The 18,200-nt window shown below is 35.7% G+C and overlaps 1 protein-coding gene across 2 annotated transcripts in view; it reads right to left on the bottom strand.

Annotated features, from left to right (window-relative positions):
- Nucleotides 1-18,200, bottom strand: part of lqfR (clathrin interactor lqfR) — a 364,785-nt gene that overhangs the window by 72,636 nt on the left and 273,949 nt on the right. For both annotated transcript variants that reach the window (XM_090391640.1, XM_090391641.1), the window contains exon 9: nucleotides 17,639-18,056. In XM_090391640.1, the coding sequence (XP_090247766.1) occupies nucleotides 17,639-18,056 (418 nt within the window). The remainder of the gene's footprint in view (nucleotides 1-17,638; nucleotides 18,057-18,200) is intronic.

Raw genomic sequence — 18,200 nt, 5'->3', positions numbered from 1 at the left:
TATAAACATAAATGTATGGAGCACATTTAAAGAATGAAAACAGAAAGATTACTCAACATCGTGCAATTGAGAAAATAAAAAGAATGCAGGCTATATGGATCAAGCATCAGAACCAGCAGAACATGCAATCTGTCTGGGCACAGTCATACATGAGAAGGCAATATACTTATATGAAGATCTGATGAAAAATGAAAAGCAACTGCCATCTTTTATGGCAAGTTGTGGGTGGTTCAACTGCTATAAAAGTCACTGTGTTCCACAATCTCAACATGACTGGCAAGGCTGAAGCTCATGATGCTAATGAAGAATTTCCCAATCACTTTAAAGCCGAGAAAGCAGAAGGAAGTTACACACTGAGAGGATATAACCACAAGTTGAAAACTGCAAGTCAGGTTTCCACTAAGCGATTCTTGAAAAAACAGACTTCAACTTCCTATGAGTCTTAAACTTCAGCATTGTCAGCTAAAGATGTGATTAAGATGTGGTTATGATTGTATTAATCGTGAAAATAAAGAACTACTTTAATACTATTTGTTTTATATGTACTGAATATTTTATTTACTGATCTGATGCCTTAATATATATATAAAAAAATAGGTCCACTTTTGTAAAAATTATTCTTGAAAAATCGGAATCTCACTGGTGGGAATGCAACTTCTATCATCTGTAAAACAGGAGGTTATAAACCTCCCATTTTACAAGTTTTCGATATATGAAGTGATTCTCGAGAACATAACCTGTCACATATAATGAGAGTTATCTGTAATTATTACAGATGACTTCAACAATGGGGCTAGGAGGAGGAAAGGTCACATGGATGAAAGGAAATGGCATTTATGCAGCTACTGAAGAAGAGTTGCTTAAGACAGCATGTGATGGAAGGTATTAGGGTAATGAAATTGCTGGATCTTGTGATGCATCAGAGGATTTGTCTATAATGAAGGTGGCTACACTGCCACCAGATGGAGAGCAGGATCATATAGTTTTGACCCAGAAGGTGGCTAAAATGAATAGAGTTCTTGCTAAAGAAGGGTTACATGTGGAATTACAGAGCTGGTAATTATGAAAAAGTCAGAAAACAGCTTGGAGAAGTGCCATGGAATGATAAACTACAGAAGAATGGTAAAATTCACGTCAAGGAGTGTTTGAAAGAAGCAATAGCAGAGTGTAAATAAAATAGGAATTAAATGGATGAGTAACATCATGAAGCATGAGTTGCTTAGAAAATATAGGCTTGTGGAGGACATTTAAAGAGGAAGGTGATCAGCAGTCTTATGAGTAAAATAAATCACAGGCCAGAAAGCTGACTAATATGGTAAGGAAGGAAAAAAAAGAGTATAAGATGAAATTAGCTAAGGAAGAGGTAAATGATCAAAAGGAGTTCTTTCAGTGTGTGCAAGTGAAAGGAATGATGAATATGGTAGCATGATTTTGATGAACGCATGGTAGGGAAGTGAACTGAAGCAAATGAAATAAAATGAAATGAAATTATTGAGTGATCATTTTGCAGCAAAGGTGTATTATCCAGATGGAGATGCTGCAGATGTGACAAGGGCTGCCACCAAAACAGAGGTAGATGAAGCAGAGATATTACACAGCCTTGAAATGAATACTACTATGGGATTAGATGGGATAGCAGCTTGCATATTATAAGAATGTACTGGGGAAATGGACTGGCAGCGCCTTTGACCAGATTATGTGAGTCACAGCTCTGGCAGAGTCCCAATAGAATGGAATAGGAGGGGAAAAAAAATTCCAATGCATAAAGGAGGCTACAAGTCCGACGTAGCAAATTAACCAATACATATCTCAGAAGTGATGGTCAGTGGTGGTACTGGAGAAGGTGGTTAAAAACAAGATTCAGGAATGGGTGGATGGAAATCAGACTCTGAATGCAGGGTAGCTTAGTTTTGTGAAGGATAGGTCATGCCTCAGTAACTTACTCACTATTAATAATGATGCAACAGGTGAGTAAGATAAGGGGAATGACTATACTATGTCGCTGTTTGACTTTGCAAAAGCATTTGAGAGGGTACAGTATGTGATTCTATTATAAAAATGGGAGCAAATACATTTGGATATGAATCTGGTTAGGTGGATAAAAGGATAGCTACAGTAGTTTATGAAGGAGTTGAGTAAATGAGAAAGCATGAGACTAGTGGTATGCCAAAGCTCTGTACTCGGACTTGGTTGGTTGGCTTATTCGCATGAGGACAGCAAAAGCCATACTGTGCCATAGCGAAGACTACAGTAGCACACAAGGTGTTAATAAATAGAGATAAATTAGTAAATAATACTTTCTTTTTTTTTTTTGACAGAATACAGCATGGAAAATTGTTGCATAAATTAGTGAATATGGGTTTGATTATAAAATATTAGCATGGATAAGAGGATGGCTGACTGACAGCCATCAAGAAAGTGGTATATGGGGGATGTGAGTCTGCGAGAGTTAAGGTACGAAGTGGTTTACCACAAGGATCAGTCCTTTGTTCACTGTTATTCAATCTGTACATTATTGACAAGGATTTGACAGGCAATATACAGCTATTTGCCGACGATGGCAAATAATGTAAATATGAAGGATAATCAGGAATGCTACTGATATGCAGTACTTGCAGAATGATTTCAATAGGCTGGAATTATGGACATGGGAAAATGGATGTCAGTAAATGTAAAGTCATACACTTTGGTGTAATTAGATATCTAATGCTGTATTATATTGGTGGGACTATGCTAGAAGAAACTGATCAGGCTAAGGATCCTGGGGTGTTAGTAGAAGTTGAAGTTCAGAGCCATTTAGTAAAGAATGTAAATACAATCTCAAAAGATAATTGTAATGCTGAAACAAACTTTGATATGTAAAGATAAGGATGTCATTTTGCCTCTTTACAAGGCTTTGTTAAGACCTCACTTGGACTACTGTACACAGGTCTGGTCTCCTGTTTTCTGTTGTGATTCTGATACAATGGACAGAGAAAGAGTACTTTAAAATGATACCACGACTGTAAAATACTGAAGACAAATTGAGAATTTATAGACTGCAGACACTAACAAACAGGAGAAAGAGGAAGGGGGGGATGATATGATTGAGACTTACAAACTTCTGAAAGGGTTCTACATGATATCAGTTGATGGAATTTTTCATTTTATAGAGAGTGGGAAAAAGGACAAGAGGGCATCCTTGAAAGTTGAGAATGAATGTCGCTAAGAAGGGTGCGAGGGCTAGATTTTTCTTTCATAGATTGGTGCATGATTATAATGTATTGCCATTGGATGTTGTATGTGTGTGCAAGTAGTGTAAATGAATGAATTCAAGAACAAGTACGATAGCTAATGCGTGTAGTATGTGGCCTCCCTCAATGAGTCACTGACTACCGTTGACCTGGAGGTCTCTCTTAATAATGATAATAATAATATGTATGTACAAAACTTAAATTAAGCAATGGAGTATTTACATATAAATAAAATTTATAAGCAAATGTGTTTGTATAAATTAACTCTTTGTAAAAATTTAAAATCGTCATGCAATTTGTCTAATAACGTGGAGAAAATATGAGCTGATTTAACAGCTGCAGTCTCGTTTTCATTAATTTCAATGTGGCTGGGAATACAGCACAACTGAACATCAAAATTAAGGTTCTTCATTTTGTACAACAGGTGTAACATCTCAAACAGCACTAGCGAAATCTACAATAGTTCTATACTCAGGTCATTGTTATTTAACTTGTACTTTACTGATCTATATATATATTCTATATTTTTTTCTACATTACAGTAAAACCGTAGCCATCCCATACATTAAAAGGTTATCAGAAAAAATCAATAGAATCCTACACCATTATAATCTCAGTGCCACTTTTAAACCACCTATAAAATTAAAAAACATATTCAACTACTCTAAGGATCCTCTCCTCCCATTGGTACATCATGGTGTTTATTGCATCTACTGCACCTGTAACTTACCTTATATTGGTGAAACTGGACATACAATCCCTATACGTAAAAAAGAACACAAAAGACAATAAATTTAGTTTAATCCTTTATCCAAGTGTGAGCAAACAAAGTTTGCACCTGAAAATATCTTCAGAACTGGGTAAGGTAGTACAACACATGGCAACTCGTAGCAAAGGTGGACCAAGCTAACATCACTCCTATCTCATTATCTCCCATGATGCAAAACACATCGCCTTGCAGATATGTATAATGTTATGCATTAAGGGAAGGGCCACTACCCAGACTAGTTTCGACCTCAATAAAGGTCAAAACTAGTCTGGGTAGTTTTTTTTTCACTGAAGCATATCCCATGATCAACAAAGAAAAACTTGAAACTGAACTTCGAATATTCTACAGTAGACCCGACATGCATGATTATTGTAAATTAACTGACTTGTTAAAATTAATAACAGAAAATAATTTAGATTGTGTTCTTAGTAAAATTACTGTATTGATAAAAATTCTCTTCACAATGCCTATGACTACATCAGAGCCTGAATGCTGTTTTTCAACATTAAAGAGAATAAAAACATTTCTGAGGAGCACTATGAATCAGGATAGGTTAAATGCACTTGCGATGATTTCAATGGAGAAAAAATTCCTCAACAGTCACACGAACTTCAAGGAAAAAGTTACTGACCTTTTCGCTCAAAACAAAACAAGAAGAATGGATTTTATTTTTAAGTAATTCTGAATATAATTTTATCGATAATAAACAATATTTTTTCATGTTTACTTTTTTTTAATTTTTACCATAATTTTGACATTTTATCCAAACATGTATACACCGTATACTTACAGTGTGAATGTATATTTTGAAAGTTGCAGCATCCCCATGATTTCAAGCCACGAGCTGCCACTGGTTTTCGTCCAATCTGTAATCATAGCTCCCATTACCCTTTTTTGAAGTGTTTTTTCATCCTGGTGGGTACAGTTTTTCAGGCATTTTTCCCTCAGAGTTCCTAAGCTGTCTATCGTCTTATGTTTCAAGTGTGCCATCAATTCAAGTGAAGGAAAAAAATGATCAAAATACACCACTGGAGTGGGCGATTCAGGTAAGGCCTGACAAAGTATACCATAACTTGTCCTCCAATTCTATTTTTTTGTCCCCTTCATCTGATACATCTGCATATGCAATCATTGCTTTCCCAGTGTAAAGGAGAAAGTTATAAATAATACCTGATGCTCCAAGCCCATACAAAAATTTTTAATCTCCATTTATGGAGTTTGTTTTAAATATACTGTCTTAAGTTGCCTGCATAAATTCCTTTATAAGGAACTATCAGTTCATCAATGGAATGCTCCATTTCTTGTGGCAATTTACAATCATGTCAATCAATGACCTGATTTTTGCTAGATGATCATCAGAATTAAAAATCTTATCATTATCAGCAAAATTAAAGTATGCATGGACTTTCTAAAGACATTTGAGACTCATAAAGCTTGCAATTTTCCCATTTTGGGCATCATCTACATAGGATGTAGATGATGCCCAAAAGTCAGTAAATGAAGGCATGATAACTCCCAAGTATAACAACATGCCAAAGAATTTCAATTTCATTGAGTTTGTATCAACAGATGTTCATGTTTGTTGTACAAAATAGCTTTGTTTGACCAACAATATTACATTACATTGGAATCAAAAAGACTTTTGAAACATTGCAATGGTGTTAAGTCCTCACATTGTGCAGGCATTTCTGGTGTTACATTTCACTTGATAAAATCAAGGTCTTTCTTTACACATCTGAATGTGTGTGTTTGTTTTGTCTTCTAGACTTACCATTTTTCTGGCCACTACATTCAGAGATGTGGATGGCATAAGACTCCTCAAGTTCCAGTACAATTCTAGAATTTGATTCATCAGAATCACTATCTTCATCAACATCACTAGTAAACATCCTCTCCTAGAGGTTGATGTTGGTATATATACGAAGGTGGTCTGAAAAATTCTCGGCCCGACCATTGACAAGATTTTTTTTTTCTAAGTTGGTACATTTTGTCATAAGCATCCATGTGAAATTGCAAGGCATTCTATCAAGTCGTTTGTTTTCTTACAGCTGTCTGAAGCAAAAGTGTTGCCTGTACTATTTGTACCTTGAAATGGATAAAATTGAGTGTCGTGCAGTTATAAAATTCTTTGTAAAAGAAAGTTTAACGCAAAAAGAAATTCATTTGAAATTCATAAAAGTTTATGGGCACTCTTCCCCTTCGTTTTTGACAATTAAGAAATAGGCTGATGAGTTTAAACGTGGCCATACCACCCTTCAAGATTCTCCATGTGAAGGACGTCCAAAAAGTGTAACAAACATTAGAATGTTTGTTACACTTTTTGGTAAGTCAAAGTGTATGAAATTGCTGACTCTAGGCATTTCAAAAGAATGTGTAGGATATATTTTGCATGAAGAATTGCAAATGAAAAAGCTTTATGCAAGATGGGTGCCCCACTTGCTCACAGCAAATCAAAAACGCACTCAGATGAAAATCCCTGAACAGTGCTTGGAGCGTTTTAACAAAAATAAAACTAATTTTGTGCATAGATTTATTACTATCGATGAGACTTGGATTCACCATTACACACCAAAATCCAAACAGCAGTCAAAATAGTGGACAGAAGTCGGTCAAAACACCAAAGAAGACAAAGTTGGTTCCATCAGCAGGAAAGGTCATGGCATCGGTGTTTTGTTTTGGAATGCTAAAGGAATTTTTTGTCATGTTGTACCATCATTTTTTATTTTGGCAAAATAAAAAATGATTTATTTATTTATTTTATTTATTAAGATTTATATTTTATTAAGTATATTAACAAAATTTATTAAATTAATACATTTAATAAAATTTAATAAAACAAAATTAAGAAATTAACAAAATTTATTTTTTATTAGGACAAAAACTGGTGAGATCTTTCTGAGCAATAAATAAAAAATGTTATATTCAGGCAGTGACAATCAAGGAAAAGAAGGAGTAGCCATAGTATTCAACACAAAATATGAGGCTAATCTTCTTGAATGGCTGGCAGTCTCAAGTAGAGTGATGTGGGCAAATATCAGAATGGGAAATTGGACAATAAGACTTATTTGTGCCTATGGTCCCACAGAAGGTTCCACTAAGGCAGAAGTGGAGGAATTTTTTGAGGCTTTAGAAAAAGAAACTGACACAATGAAAAAGGAAAAGTTGGTCCTTTTTGGGGATCTAAATAACACAGTAGGAAATGATTGTGAGACATACAAAAATATTTTGGGAAAATTTAGAGAAAAGAGCAAAGCTAATAATAATGGCAAATATCTGTTGGATTTCTGCTCAGGACATGGACTGGTTATTACTAACACCATGTTCCAACATAAATGTGCACAAATTCACATGGAGAGAAGAGGCAAGGAATAAGAAAAGTCACATTGACTATGTCATTGTTGATAGTGATGTTTTCTCCCTGGTGCAGGACACTAGAGTGTACAGAGGATTTGAAATTGGAAGAGATCACTATTTAGACTTGAGCAGGATAAAATTGAATTTCATATTGAAAAGAATAACATGTAAGAAAGTTTTAAAGCGAATAAAAGTTGAGCAGCTCTCAGATGTGAACTGTAGATTAAAATACACTAAGATTATTGAAGAAAAAATGAAAGAGTTTGAGAACAAAAATCAAACCTTGGAGATTCAGTGGCAAGCCTTGAAGAAAGCCCTGATCGATTCAGCTAGAGAGGCATGTGGTGAAGTTATCTGCAAGGATAGAAAAATTAGAACTCCATGGTGGACACAGGAAGTTAAATTAGCAGTGAAGGAAAAGAAGAAAGCATATCAAAAGTTCCTGGCAAATAAGTCAGCTTGTGTTCTTAGAGAATACAGAGACAAATGCAAGAATGCTAAACACTGTGTAAAACTAGCTAAACAAAAGTCATGGGAGGACTTTGGCAAGAACATAGAAAATAAATATCAAGAAAGTGGCAAAATATTCTGGAGGTTGTTGAAGAAGCTTAGGAATGGAGGAAAGAGTGCTGTAAAAGGAATTAGAGATGATAAAGGTGACATGAAAACGGGAGGAAAAGATATCCTTGAAGTATGGGGTAATTACTTTGAAAACCTGCTAAATGAAACAAGCAGTGATGACAGCACAGTGGTAAAAAACACGACCAGGCATGCAGTCAGGAATACATATCTATACTTGAAGTAGAAAAGCCATCAAAGGCTTGAAATGTGGAAAGGCAGCAGGAGTAGATGATATTCGAAAAGAAATGCTGAAGTATGGTGGTATAAGAGTCTTACAGTGGCTGCACTGCATAGTTCAGAAAGCCTGGACAGAGGGACGAATTCCTGATGATTGGAGTAGAGCTCTCATAGTACCCATATATAAAAAGGGAAATAAAACAGAATGTGAGAATTACATACCCTACTCAATGTTCCTGGCAAGATTTATGCAAGCATACTTGAGAAACGGCTCAGAAGAATTGTGGAAGAAAAGCTTGGTGAAGAACAAGCTGGATTCAGGCCAAATAGAGGCTGTCAGGATCAGATCTTCAATTTACGACAAATAGGCGAGAAAGCATGGGAATATAACAAAGATCTGTATTTAAGTTTTGTCGATTTGGAAAAGGCATATGACAAGGTATCAAGAGAGAAGCTATTCAATACGCTACAGTTATATAGTGTCGATGGAGCATTCAATATCAAGCAATACTTAGTCTGTATTTGAGTTGTAAGTCAGCAGTTAAAATTGAAGGAAGTACAGGAAGATGGTTTAATGTTAAATCAGGTGTGAGACAAGGATGTACATTATCCCCTCTGTTATTCATTATCTATATGGATCATATTATGAAGGAAAGTGGTATTAAAAATGATATCAGTATTGGAATGTTGATGTCAGCTCTTTGCTCTATGCGGACGATGTTATACTTCTAAATAAATCAGCTACAAGTCTGCAAGATTCTCTGACTAAATTGAATAACTGTTGTAATAGATATGGTATAAAGGTCAGCAATAAAAAGACAAAGACAATGAAAATAGGCAGAATCAGTGAAAATGTCAACTGTGTTGTGAATTGAGAACCTGTGAAATAAGTAAAATATTTCAGGCACGATTTTTAATGAAAATGGTAAACTAAATATGGAAATAGACAACAGAATCAAAGCTGGTATGGTAGGAAGTCAACTGAATAAATTTATGTGGAATAAGAGAGAAATTAGCCAAAACACTAAATTACCTGTATACAAGACAGTATTGAAGCCAATTTTAACTTATGGATCTGAGAGCTGGGTCAGAAGTAAAACACTTGACCGAAGACTAGAGACTATAGATATGAGCGTCCTGAGAAAGATTATAGGCATGAACAGATGGCATCAATGACAATATCATATTAAAAACGAGGATATTAGGAAAGAACTCGACATTGTCAGCATCCAGGAATGCGTTAGCAGAGCTAATCTCAGGTGGTATGGTCACTTAAACAGAATGGATGAAGAAAGATTAGCAAAACAAGTGTTCTCTGCAAGATTGGCAGCAAAACGACCCAGAGGAAGACCAAGATATAGGTGGATTGATACAGTACAAAGTGCCTTAGATGATAGAAATATAAGATCTGATAATGTTGGAGTCTTGACAAGTAACAGACTGATTTGGAGGAAAATTGTAGATAGGAAGTTAGTAATGATGTAATTTCTTTCATGTAGTACTATCATATCCTGTACACCTCTTGAGGGTACATGGCAGGAATTTGATGATGATGATGGAATTTTTTTATTAATTTTATTAATTAATTTGAAAAGGGTAAAACAAGAACCGGGGAATATTATTCCGATCTTTTAACCATACTAGACGAAAAAATTCATGAGAAAAGACCTGGTTTGTAGAATAAAAAATCATCTTTCATAAGGACAATGCACCTGCTTATAAAGGTGTTTTGGCAATGGGAAAATTAAGGGATTTCCACTATGAATTGTTGGAACATCTACCCTATTTCCCAGATTTGGCTCCTTCTGACTGCTATCTCTTCCCAAAACTAAAACTCTTCCTTGCTGGTGATAATTTTTTTCGAATCAAGTGGCGATTACAGCTGCAAAGGGATATTTTGCAGATCTTACTGAGAACCACTACAGGGAAAGGATAATTGCGCTGGAGCATTGGTGGAATAAATGTATTAGTCTTAAGGGAGATTATGATGAGAAATAAAAATAATTTTAAAGTTATAAATTCGTTTTTTTATTGTTAGGCCGAGAACTTTTCAGACCACCCTTGTAGTCTGGATCATTATCACTATCAACTTCAGAATCTGAATTATCCCCATCCGAATTATTTGGATTTGGTGGTGGCAAGACAGTTGCGCTCAACATTGCTTTTTCCAAAAAAGAAACAGCACTAAAAGGTAACATACCTTTCCACTTTGTTTATAACTACTAACAGGTAATCTCGTATACAGTAACTGTAATGGCAAGGTTAAGTGGAAACAACATTAGCAAAAAACAAAATTTTCGCACTCATCTCCCTCTCACAGCAAAAGAAACAATACTTGGAAAATGATACTCAGCTGTATAAAAATCAAGAGAAAACAATCAGATCACAAAACAAAAAAATAGCAACACTTCTTTTCGATTTTCTGTTCCTTCTCATCACAGTGAACAGGTGATACCATCTGTTGGCAAAAATGTGAATCAAAAAAGTGTCTCACTGTGCATCCACAAAGACGACTCTTACCTGGAAGTAACATTGACAACAATTCAGTGGAAACCCTTATTGGCATGGGAACAGAACAATGGTAAAGTCATGTTGCCTGAGAGTAACACTGTCAAATAAAGGGTTATTCAGGTTTTTTTTGCCTGCAAAAGAAGCAAACTGGGAACACATGCAATTAACAGACATGGTACACTGGCTCCATATGATGATTGCCAGCTGACAACCTCACCTAAGTTTTGTCTCTAGTGGAATACCTTTATATTTGAATGATGATGCAGTAACATCAACCAAACATAAAGCTGAACCTGCATCATTCTTCTCATCCAACTCCTGTATAGAGATAACCAAAGTAAATCACCTCATTTGCCTGAAATAATGCACAACATGGCTTTCTGCCAGAAAGACCAGTGAAAAATCATGAACAACTTGAATACATACCAAAAAAAGGCTTCAATGATCAACTCAAGCTTCAAGATCATCTACAACAATGTTTTTCAAATTGTGGGTCATGACTAGCATTTTTGTGTATGAGAAAACAGAACAGAAAATATCAGAGTAGAATCAGCTTTAAAACAATTTGATTTTGCAGTGGTATTCAAATTTAACTATAAACCATGAATGAAGACCTTAAGAAAATGCTGTTTGTTTACATTCAGAAATGTGCCAAATAGGTGGGGGGGGGGGAAGCATTTGATTTCATAAAATGCTTGCCTTCACCAGAAACCCTCTCATGGATAGCATGTCTTAAGTATTTAAAAAAAAAATATTCATTCAGCTGAAGGCATCTCTCCTTCAGCAAGAAAATGATAAATTGCCCTTAATTTGTCTAGCCACTTATTCTGTATAAACCCCAAATCTGCCCGATCCTGAAATAATTCTCTCATCTTTAGGATGATACACCTAAAAATGTTTGTAGCAGCTCAAAAGATGGTCTTTGTGTATTTTCTTCAGCCACTGTCTCAGTTTCCACTCTGTATCTCTGCTATAGATATTTCCATTCATGCTCTTCAGTGGAAATGGTACCCATCATGCAGCCTATTTCTGCTAAATCTACAACAACACCAGCAACAGTCACCCACCATCCTTCTGTAGTTCAAGTATTGATTCACTGAATCGCTACGCCCATTTATCATTGGATCAGCCTTCCTCATGAAGCAATCTCTAAAGAACAGAACCTCCAGGCTCATCAATATAGAACAGGAACAGATTATTTTGCTCTTGAACCCAGCTTACATACGACACTTATGCTATAGGGATTGCAGCCCATGTGTGTTGTAGCAATATATATTATTATGATGTACACCATCAAGACCTCAATGGGGAAAAAAGGGCACTCTGCACAACACAATACACCATCAGTACTACTTAATTCTCTGTCTACACCCTCCTTCACACAAAATACCAATGCTACCATCTACAGCTCACTAATAGTATTTTTGTTTATAAATTTGTGTGCATTCTCTGACTTATACGTCTGTAAGCAAGATGAAAAACCAAAACCTTAGTTTCCAGGACGATAGAAAGGGAACCCTACTACTTCGTATGAGATCAGCTAACTCACTTTCAAATGAAAAGCCTACAAACTTGGGCCTCCTCTAATCAAAGGTAATAAGTGCTGTCATTCTTCTCTATGGGGTATATGTATTTGAAGATAATTATTATAACTACTGAATCCAAAGGAGGGAAAAATAGAGTATAATATTCAATGCCAGTGTTTCTCAACCTGTTGTCCACGACAATGGGACAGGTGGTCCGCAGGCAGACATAAATTAATTAAATAAATATATATATTTTTAGTTATCCAAACAAATTAAAATTGAAAAAGTAAGTAAAAATCTCCATTTGAAGACTTTAAAAAAACAACAACAAATAGTGTCAGAATGTTCAAAGGTGGAAGCAATAAAACTATATTGTTATTCACTTCACCCCTCTTTTATTACTTGTCATTCTGGCACTACATATTTTGTAGCAGCAGCATGACGAATAATAAGAGGGGAGAAGTGAATGACAATATAGTTTAATTGCTTCCGCCTTCCCTTGCTGTTTTGTCAGATTTGAAGTGAGTATGTGTTATCCACTCTTTAGAGGTACCTGTGGCATAACTAAATTAATAACTTAACACATATTAAACCAACAGTAATAATTTTAATGAATTAAAGGTACAAATATTTTATACTGAAAGTAAGAGGACATCATCACTTTAAAACAAACAGTTAAAGGAATGGAATACAAAATACAGAACAGTCGGTGGATTACTAATTAAATTGTTGTCGCATGCCAGAAGATTAATATTAATAAAATATTATTAAAAATTCTTAAAAACTATTTCATTGAAGGTTGCATAAGATGTGAATCTCTCAAACTTTTGAGAGAGAGAGACAGTCATTTCAATTCATATTCGGCCAATAATGTAAAAGGGATTCGCTACTTTCATTAAAAAGGCATTCATATTTAAACCTGCATCTGTGGAGAAGACAAGCTTTATCCCACTGAATATTATGTTTAGTGTCAATGCTATGTTGTGCTAGACCAGACGTACAAAGTTTCATGTATTCGATATAATACTGATGTTCCTTCATTCTTTTTTCCACAGAATGGCCAGTTTGTCCAAAGTAGGATAAATTACATTCACATGGTATCTGGTAAACACCAACTAATGATAGAGGTGACAGTTTATCTTTTGTAGATGACAACAAGTGAGAAATTTTGTTGATAGGAAAATATGTGGGAATAAGATGATTCTTCTTCAAAATTCTGCCAACAGGTTCTGAGATACCCGAAATATAAATGATTGGAACTCTGCGGTCTGTTGAAGAATCCTGAGGTGTTGGAACATAGGAGTCAATTATCTGCTGGATTTGATTAGGATTGTAACCATTAGATTCTATTAGCTTTTTTATGGTGAAAAGTTCTTGTTGTAAGCTTAATGGAGAGGAGCACACTTTATGTGCTCTATTAATTAAAGATTTGATGATGCCGATTTTTTGAGAGGTGTGATGAGCAGACTTTTGATGAATATATGTCAGTAAAGGTGGGTTTTTGATAGACACTTGTTGACAAAGTACCAGAGGATGTGCATGTAAGGAGGATATCCAAGAATGGTAAACTACCAGATTTTTCTTTTTCCATGGTGAACTGAATGTGTGGGTGAAGGCTATTTATCTGTTGTAGAAATGTGGTAAGTTCCTCTTCAGCATGTGGCCAAATAGCAAAGACATCATCAACATAATGAAACCAAAGAGAGGGTTGGGGATGAATGGATGAAAACAAGGTGTGTTCCAGATGTTTCAAAAAACAATTTGCCAAAGGTGGAGACAGAGGGCTACCCAAGGCAGTACCTTCAACTTGTTTGTTATTTATTGATTTTTATTACTGAAGGTTTTCCTCCTTCAACCAAAGCTCAGCATACCTTCAGAAGTGCTAAATGATAGTTGGACAAAGAGTGTCGTGAGTTAACTCCAGTATTAATATATTTATATATTTTTCGGAAACGTTTTTTAAATGTGGAAAAGTGGCTTAGAACTAGGACTTTGAAAAGAAGAGCAAATGAAACAGGTGATGCTAATACTAATTGTGATACACATGTTGTAACAGTGAGTAAATCTGATACTATTAAAATAGAAGAAACAAGCAGTTCAAAGAAAAAATACAGTAGAGAATATAACAGTTCATATTTGGAATTTGGGTTTACTTGGTGTGGAGATGAAAGGGAATAGAAACCTCAATGTGTTTTGTGTTATGAAGCATTGTCAAACAAGTGCATGAAACCTACGAAACTCTTCTGACAAAAAAGCCAATTTCAGTGACGCTTAGCGACATTAAATCATGGGAAAGATGTAGTTTCGGCCATGGGTTCGATTAATAGCAAGGGACACTGGAAGCATCTATCTCTTAAATTTGCACATGGCAAAAACAGGGAAACCTCATTCTATCGGGAAAATTTACTAAGAGATGTGGCAAAAACTATGTCTGGCAACAAGTTACTAAAAGATGTTAATTTCATTTCAATGACATTGTAGGTCGCAGAATTAATGATATGGCAGGTAACGTAGAATCTCAGTGAATTGAAAGAGTTAAGAAGAGCCCTTGTTATATGTTACAGATGATGACGTTACAGATGCTACAGATGATGCATAGTTAATATGCTACGTGAGATATGCGGATGATAACATTCATAGTGATATTCTGCTTTGTAGAACTTTGTCATCCCGAACAACTGGAGAAGAAATATTTCACATTCTCAATAATTACATGATACATAAAGGGATCCAGTGGGAAAAATGCATGGGCTTCTGTTTGGATGGAGCTTGCGCCCTTACAGGCAGGCATAGTTGGGGGTTATTTCTATGGTCAAGTGGCTCCGGATATGAATCGGGTATATTGTTTCATACATAGGGAAAGGTTGGCGCCTCCAAAGGAATGCCACCAGAATTTAATACTATGCTATACAACGCTGTAAAGCTAGTTAATTTTATTAAGGCTCGACCGTTAAATAACAGGTTATTTTCAGTACTCTGCGATGAAATGGGCAGTGAATATATACAACTTTTGCTTCATTCTGAAATTTGCTGGCTTTTCAGGGGCAAAGTACTAACAAGATTATTTCTATTAAGGAACGAAGTTCTATTGTTTGTAAATGAACATAATTCTAATTTTGCATCACTCCTTTGTGACGAAGCATGGTTATCAACACTACTATCTTTCAGACATTTTTTTTCAAAATTAAATAAACTAAATCTTTCCCTTCAGGGAAATTCTTTAACTGTTCTTGATGCCTGTGACAGAATAAAGGCATTCGAGAAAAGAAGAAAAAAAAAATGGTGTTTTGCATTAGTTATGTAAAAGACAGATAATTTGCACCTTTTCCAAGATTGGAATCCTTTTTAGTGTAAAATGTTTTGTTGATTATGAGTTTTTGGAAATTGTGACCACCTCAAAACTCTGAAACACAATTTTTAAACATATTTTCTGAATAACTTTTATAAGATATTTCTGTGGGTTCGATGATCTATTTCAGGCTTATAGTCAAGAGAACGAACTTTCATTATCGAAAAACGAACAGTTAATTGAGCTTTCAAGTGACAGTGGGCTTAAAATATAATTCCACGATCTTGGTTTGGCTCAATTCTGGATCTCGCCTTCAGTGAGAAGTGAATTTCCCGAATTATCTGAAAAAGAACTGAAAATTGTCATGCAATTTTCTACACCCCATCTTTGTGAGAAAGTATTTTCATCGCTCATTCAAATAAAAACAAAATACAGAAATCATCTTAGTGTGTGTGCCGATCTTCGACTAAAGTTGACCAACATTGAGCCAGATATCCAGCAACTTTGCAAAGGCTGAGAAGCTGAACCATCTCATTAAAAGTAAGTAGTAACATAATTATATCATATTATTTATTTGGACTACAGTTTCCAATTATTCTCGTTACTAGTTATGGAATTAATTCATTTCAAAATCGGGGATGAAACAAAAGTTATGCAAAGTGACATCACGGTGAGGCTCAGCTCTGCTGGTGAGGAGGATAGCTGCCCACGTCCTGTTTAGCAAAATTCTGTATCTTGTACGGTTGCTTGTGGAAATATGCGGCCGAGCACACCAGATCCATCACATGCAGGCAACAACATCCGTACGGTCATGAATTGTACAGAAACACACATCACAATGTAATGAATACAAGCAGCACACAGGATGGATATAAATAAAACAACCACACAATTAATGAATCTGCCAGATTTATGATGACCACTGTTGTGCCTCTGGATAAAACAGGACAAATATAATTAAAACCACCATCATAACAAGATTAGTACAAATCACATGCGTACGGTATATATGGGATACGGTCGCTGGCTGGAAAATGCGCACAACCACATGGATGGCACTTTGCGACTGACATCGTGGGTTGGACTGTTTATAGATAACGGGAAGGATCTCGCATAACAGGATGTCTTAAATTTTTTTTGCTGGTCATGGAAAACTCATCAGGGAAATAAGACGATTCGTATCAGCCAGAAGTATGTATGTGTAGATGGATTGGGGTGGGGAGAGCATTAAAGGCTTTGGAATGTTCTGAGTGAAATTTTTGGGTATATGCAGGTGATGGTTTGGACAGGACAAGGGATGTCATCCATGATGGAATCCATGGATGTCAAGTTCGTATTCAGTATTATGATGAATGGAGTAAGATAAGAACAACATTTTCCCCTCGTCTCACAACGCACTTAGCGAATGGAACAGTTTACATGTTGCATCAGAGAGTGCGTGAAGATAAAAGTTGTTGTGGGGTATGGGCATGAGTATGGGCAGATGAATGGGGATAACATACAAAATATAAAAGTTGCTGTGGGTAGATGAATGTGGATTGAGGATAAACTTTGTTGTGGGCAGATGAATGAAGATATCAGCGGGACAGCGCAACATTCCCCATTCATTTGCCCATGACACCAATGGCGCTAAAAATGTTGTTATGGGGTGAGCATAATGAGTGTGGGCAGATGAATGGGGATAACATATAAAATATAAAAGTTGCTGTGGGCAGATGAACGGGGGTCTCAGCGCTGACATACCCATTCATTTACCTACAGCAAATCGGAAACTGATACCTTTATTTGTTTAATAAAAACTAAAACTTTGTTCAGTGACGATACATTTTTAATTGTTTACTTCCAACTTAATTATGTTTCCATATGTATTCAAAACATGCTTTTAGATTTATTATGTTATAAAAGGCACAGTTTTAGTAAACAATTCTCCCAATATAAAATTATACTTGTTTTTTTTTTTAACTACACATGTTATCCCCCTCCCAAGTGATTCATTGCTTCTCAGTTGTCAAAAACTCAAGACAAGCCACTTCATCACTGATTGACATGAATTTGAATGGAATTATGCCAAAAGAAACCAAAGCAAAGTGGCTGGAATTCCAAAGTTTATAATCATTCTGCACACAGAAACAAACATGCAAATTAAATTTCTACGTACTTGTATTAAAGATCGTCCTGTTCCTACAGCATTAGTAAACATCATGCCACCTATAGTTCCTAGTGATGACTGGTTGTAAATCACTGGCTGAATATCTGTCATGTTTGGATAAACTATAGTCTGAGTCTTCATCACAGACATGGGCACAGTACTATTAGTGGAAGGTGGTGTAGGATGGTACAGTGTACCAGTTGGAGATGTTAATCCTGATGGAGATGGAACAATAGGGGAAGCCAGTGGCTGCATAAGTGGGGGAACACTAACAGGCTGGATTAGAGAAGTTTGAGGATGGAGACACTGAACACCTTGCACTGAATTGTGTCCCATAAGTCCAACTGGTGCACTATTCGGAGATGATACATTAAGCAGTGGATGTCCAGGAGCAAAACAACTAAAATCGGCAAAGTCATCTTGATTACTGAAAGGAAAAACGAAAAAAAAAGTTATGCATTTTATTCATTGGAAAAAAAAAAGCTTTTAGTGAATGTTATAACATCTAAAATAATACCCACAATTAAAAAAATCAAAAACATAATGTGACAAAAAAAAATTATTTTTTTAA

Source organism: Typopeltis vanoorti, chromosome 4 (genome assembly GCF_054136105.1).
Source record: "Typopeltis vanoorti isolate ZY-2024b chromosome 4, IOZ_Tvanoo_1.0, whole genome shotgun sequence".
Lineage (NCBI taxonomy): Eukaryota > Metazoa > Arthropoda > Arachnida > Uropygi > Thelyphonidae > Typopeltis > Typopeltis vanoorti.
Note: the sequence above shows the minus strand (reverse complement) of the source record. Positions and strands in the feature narration are given on the sequence as shown.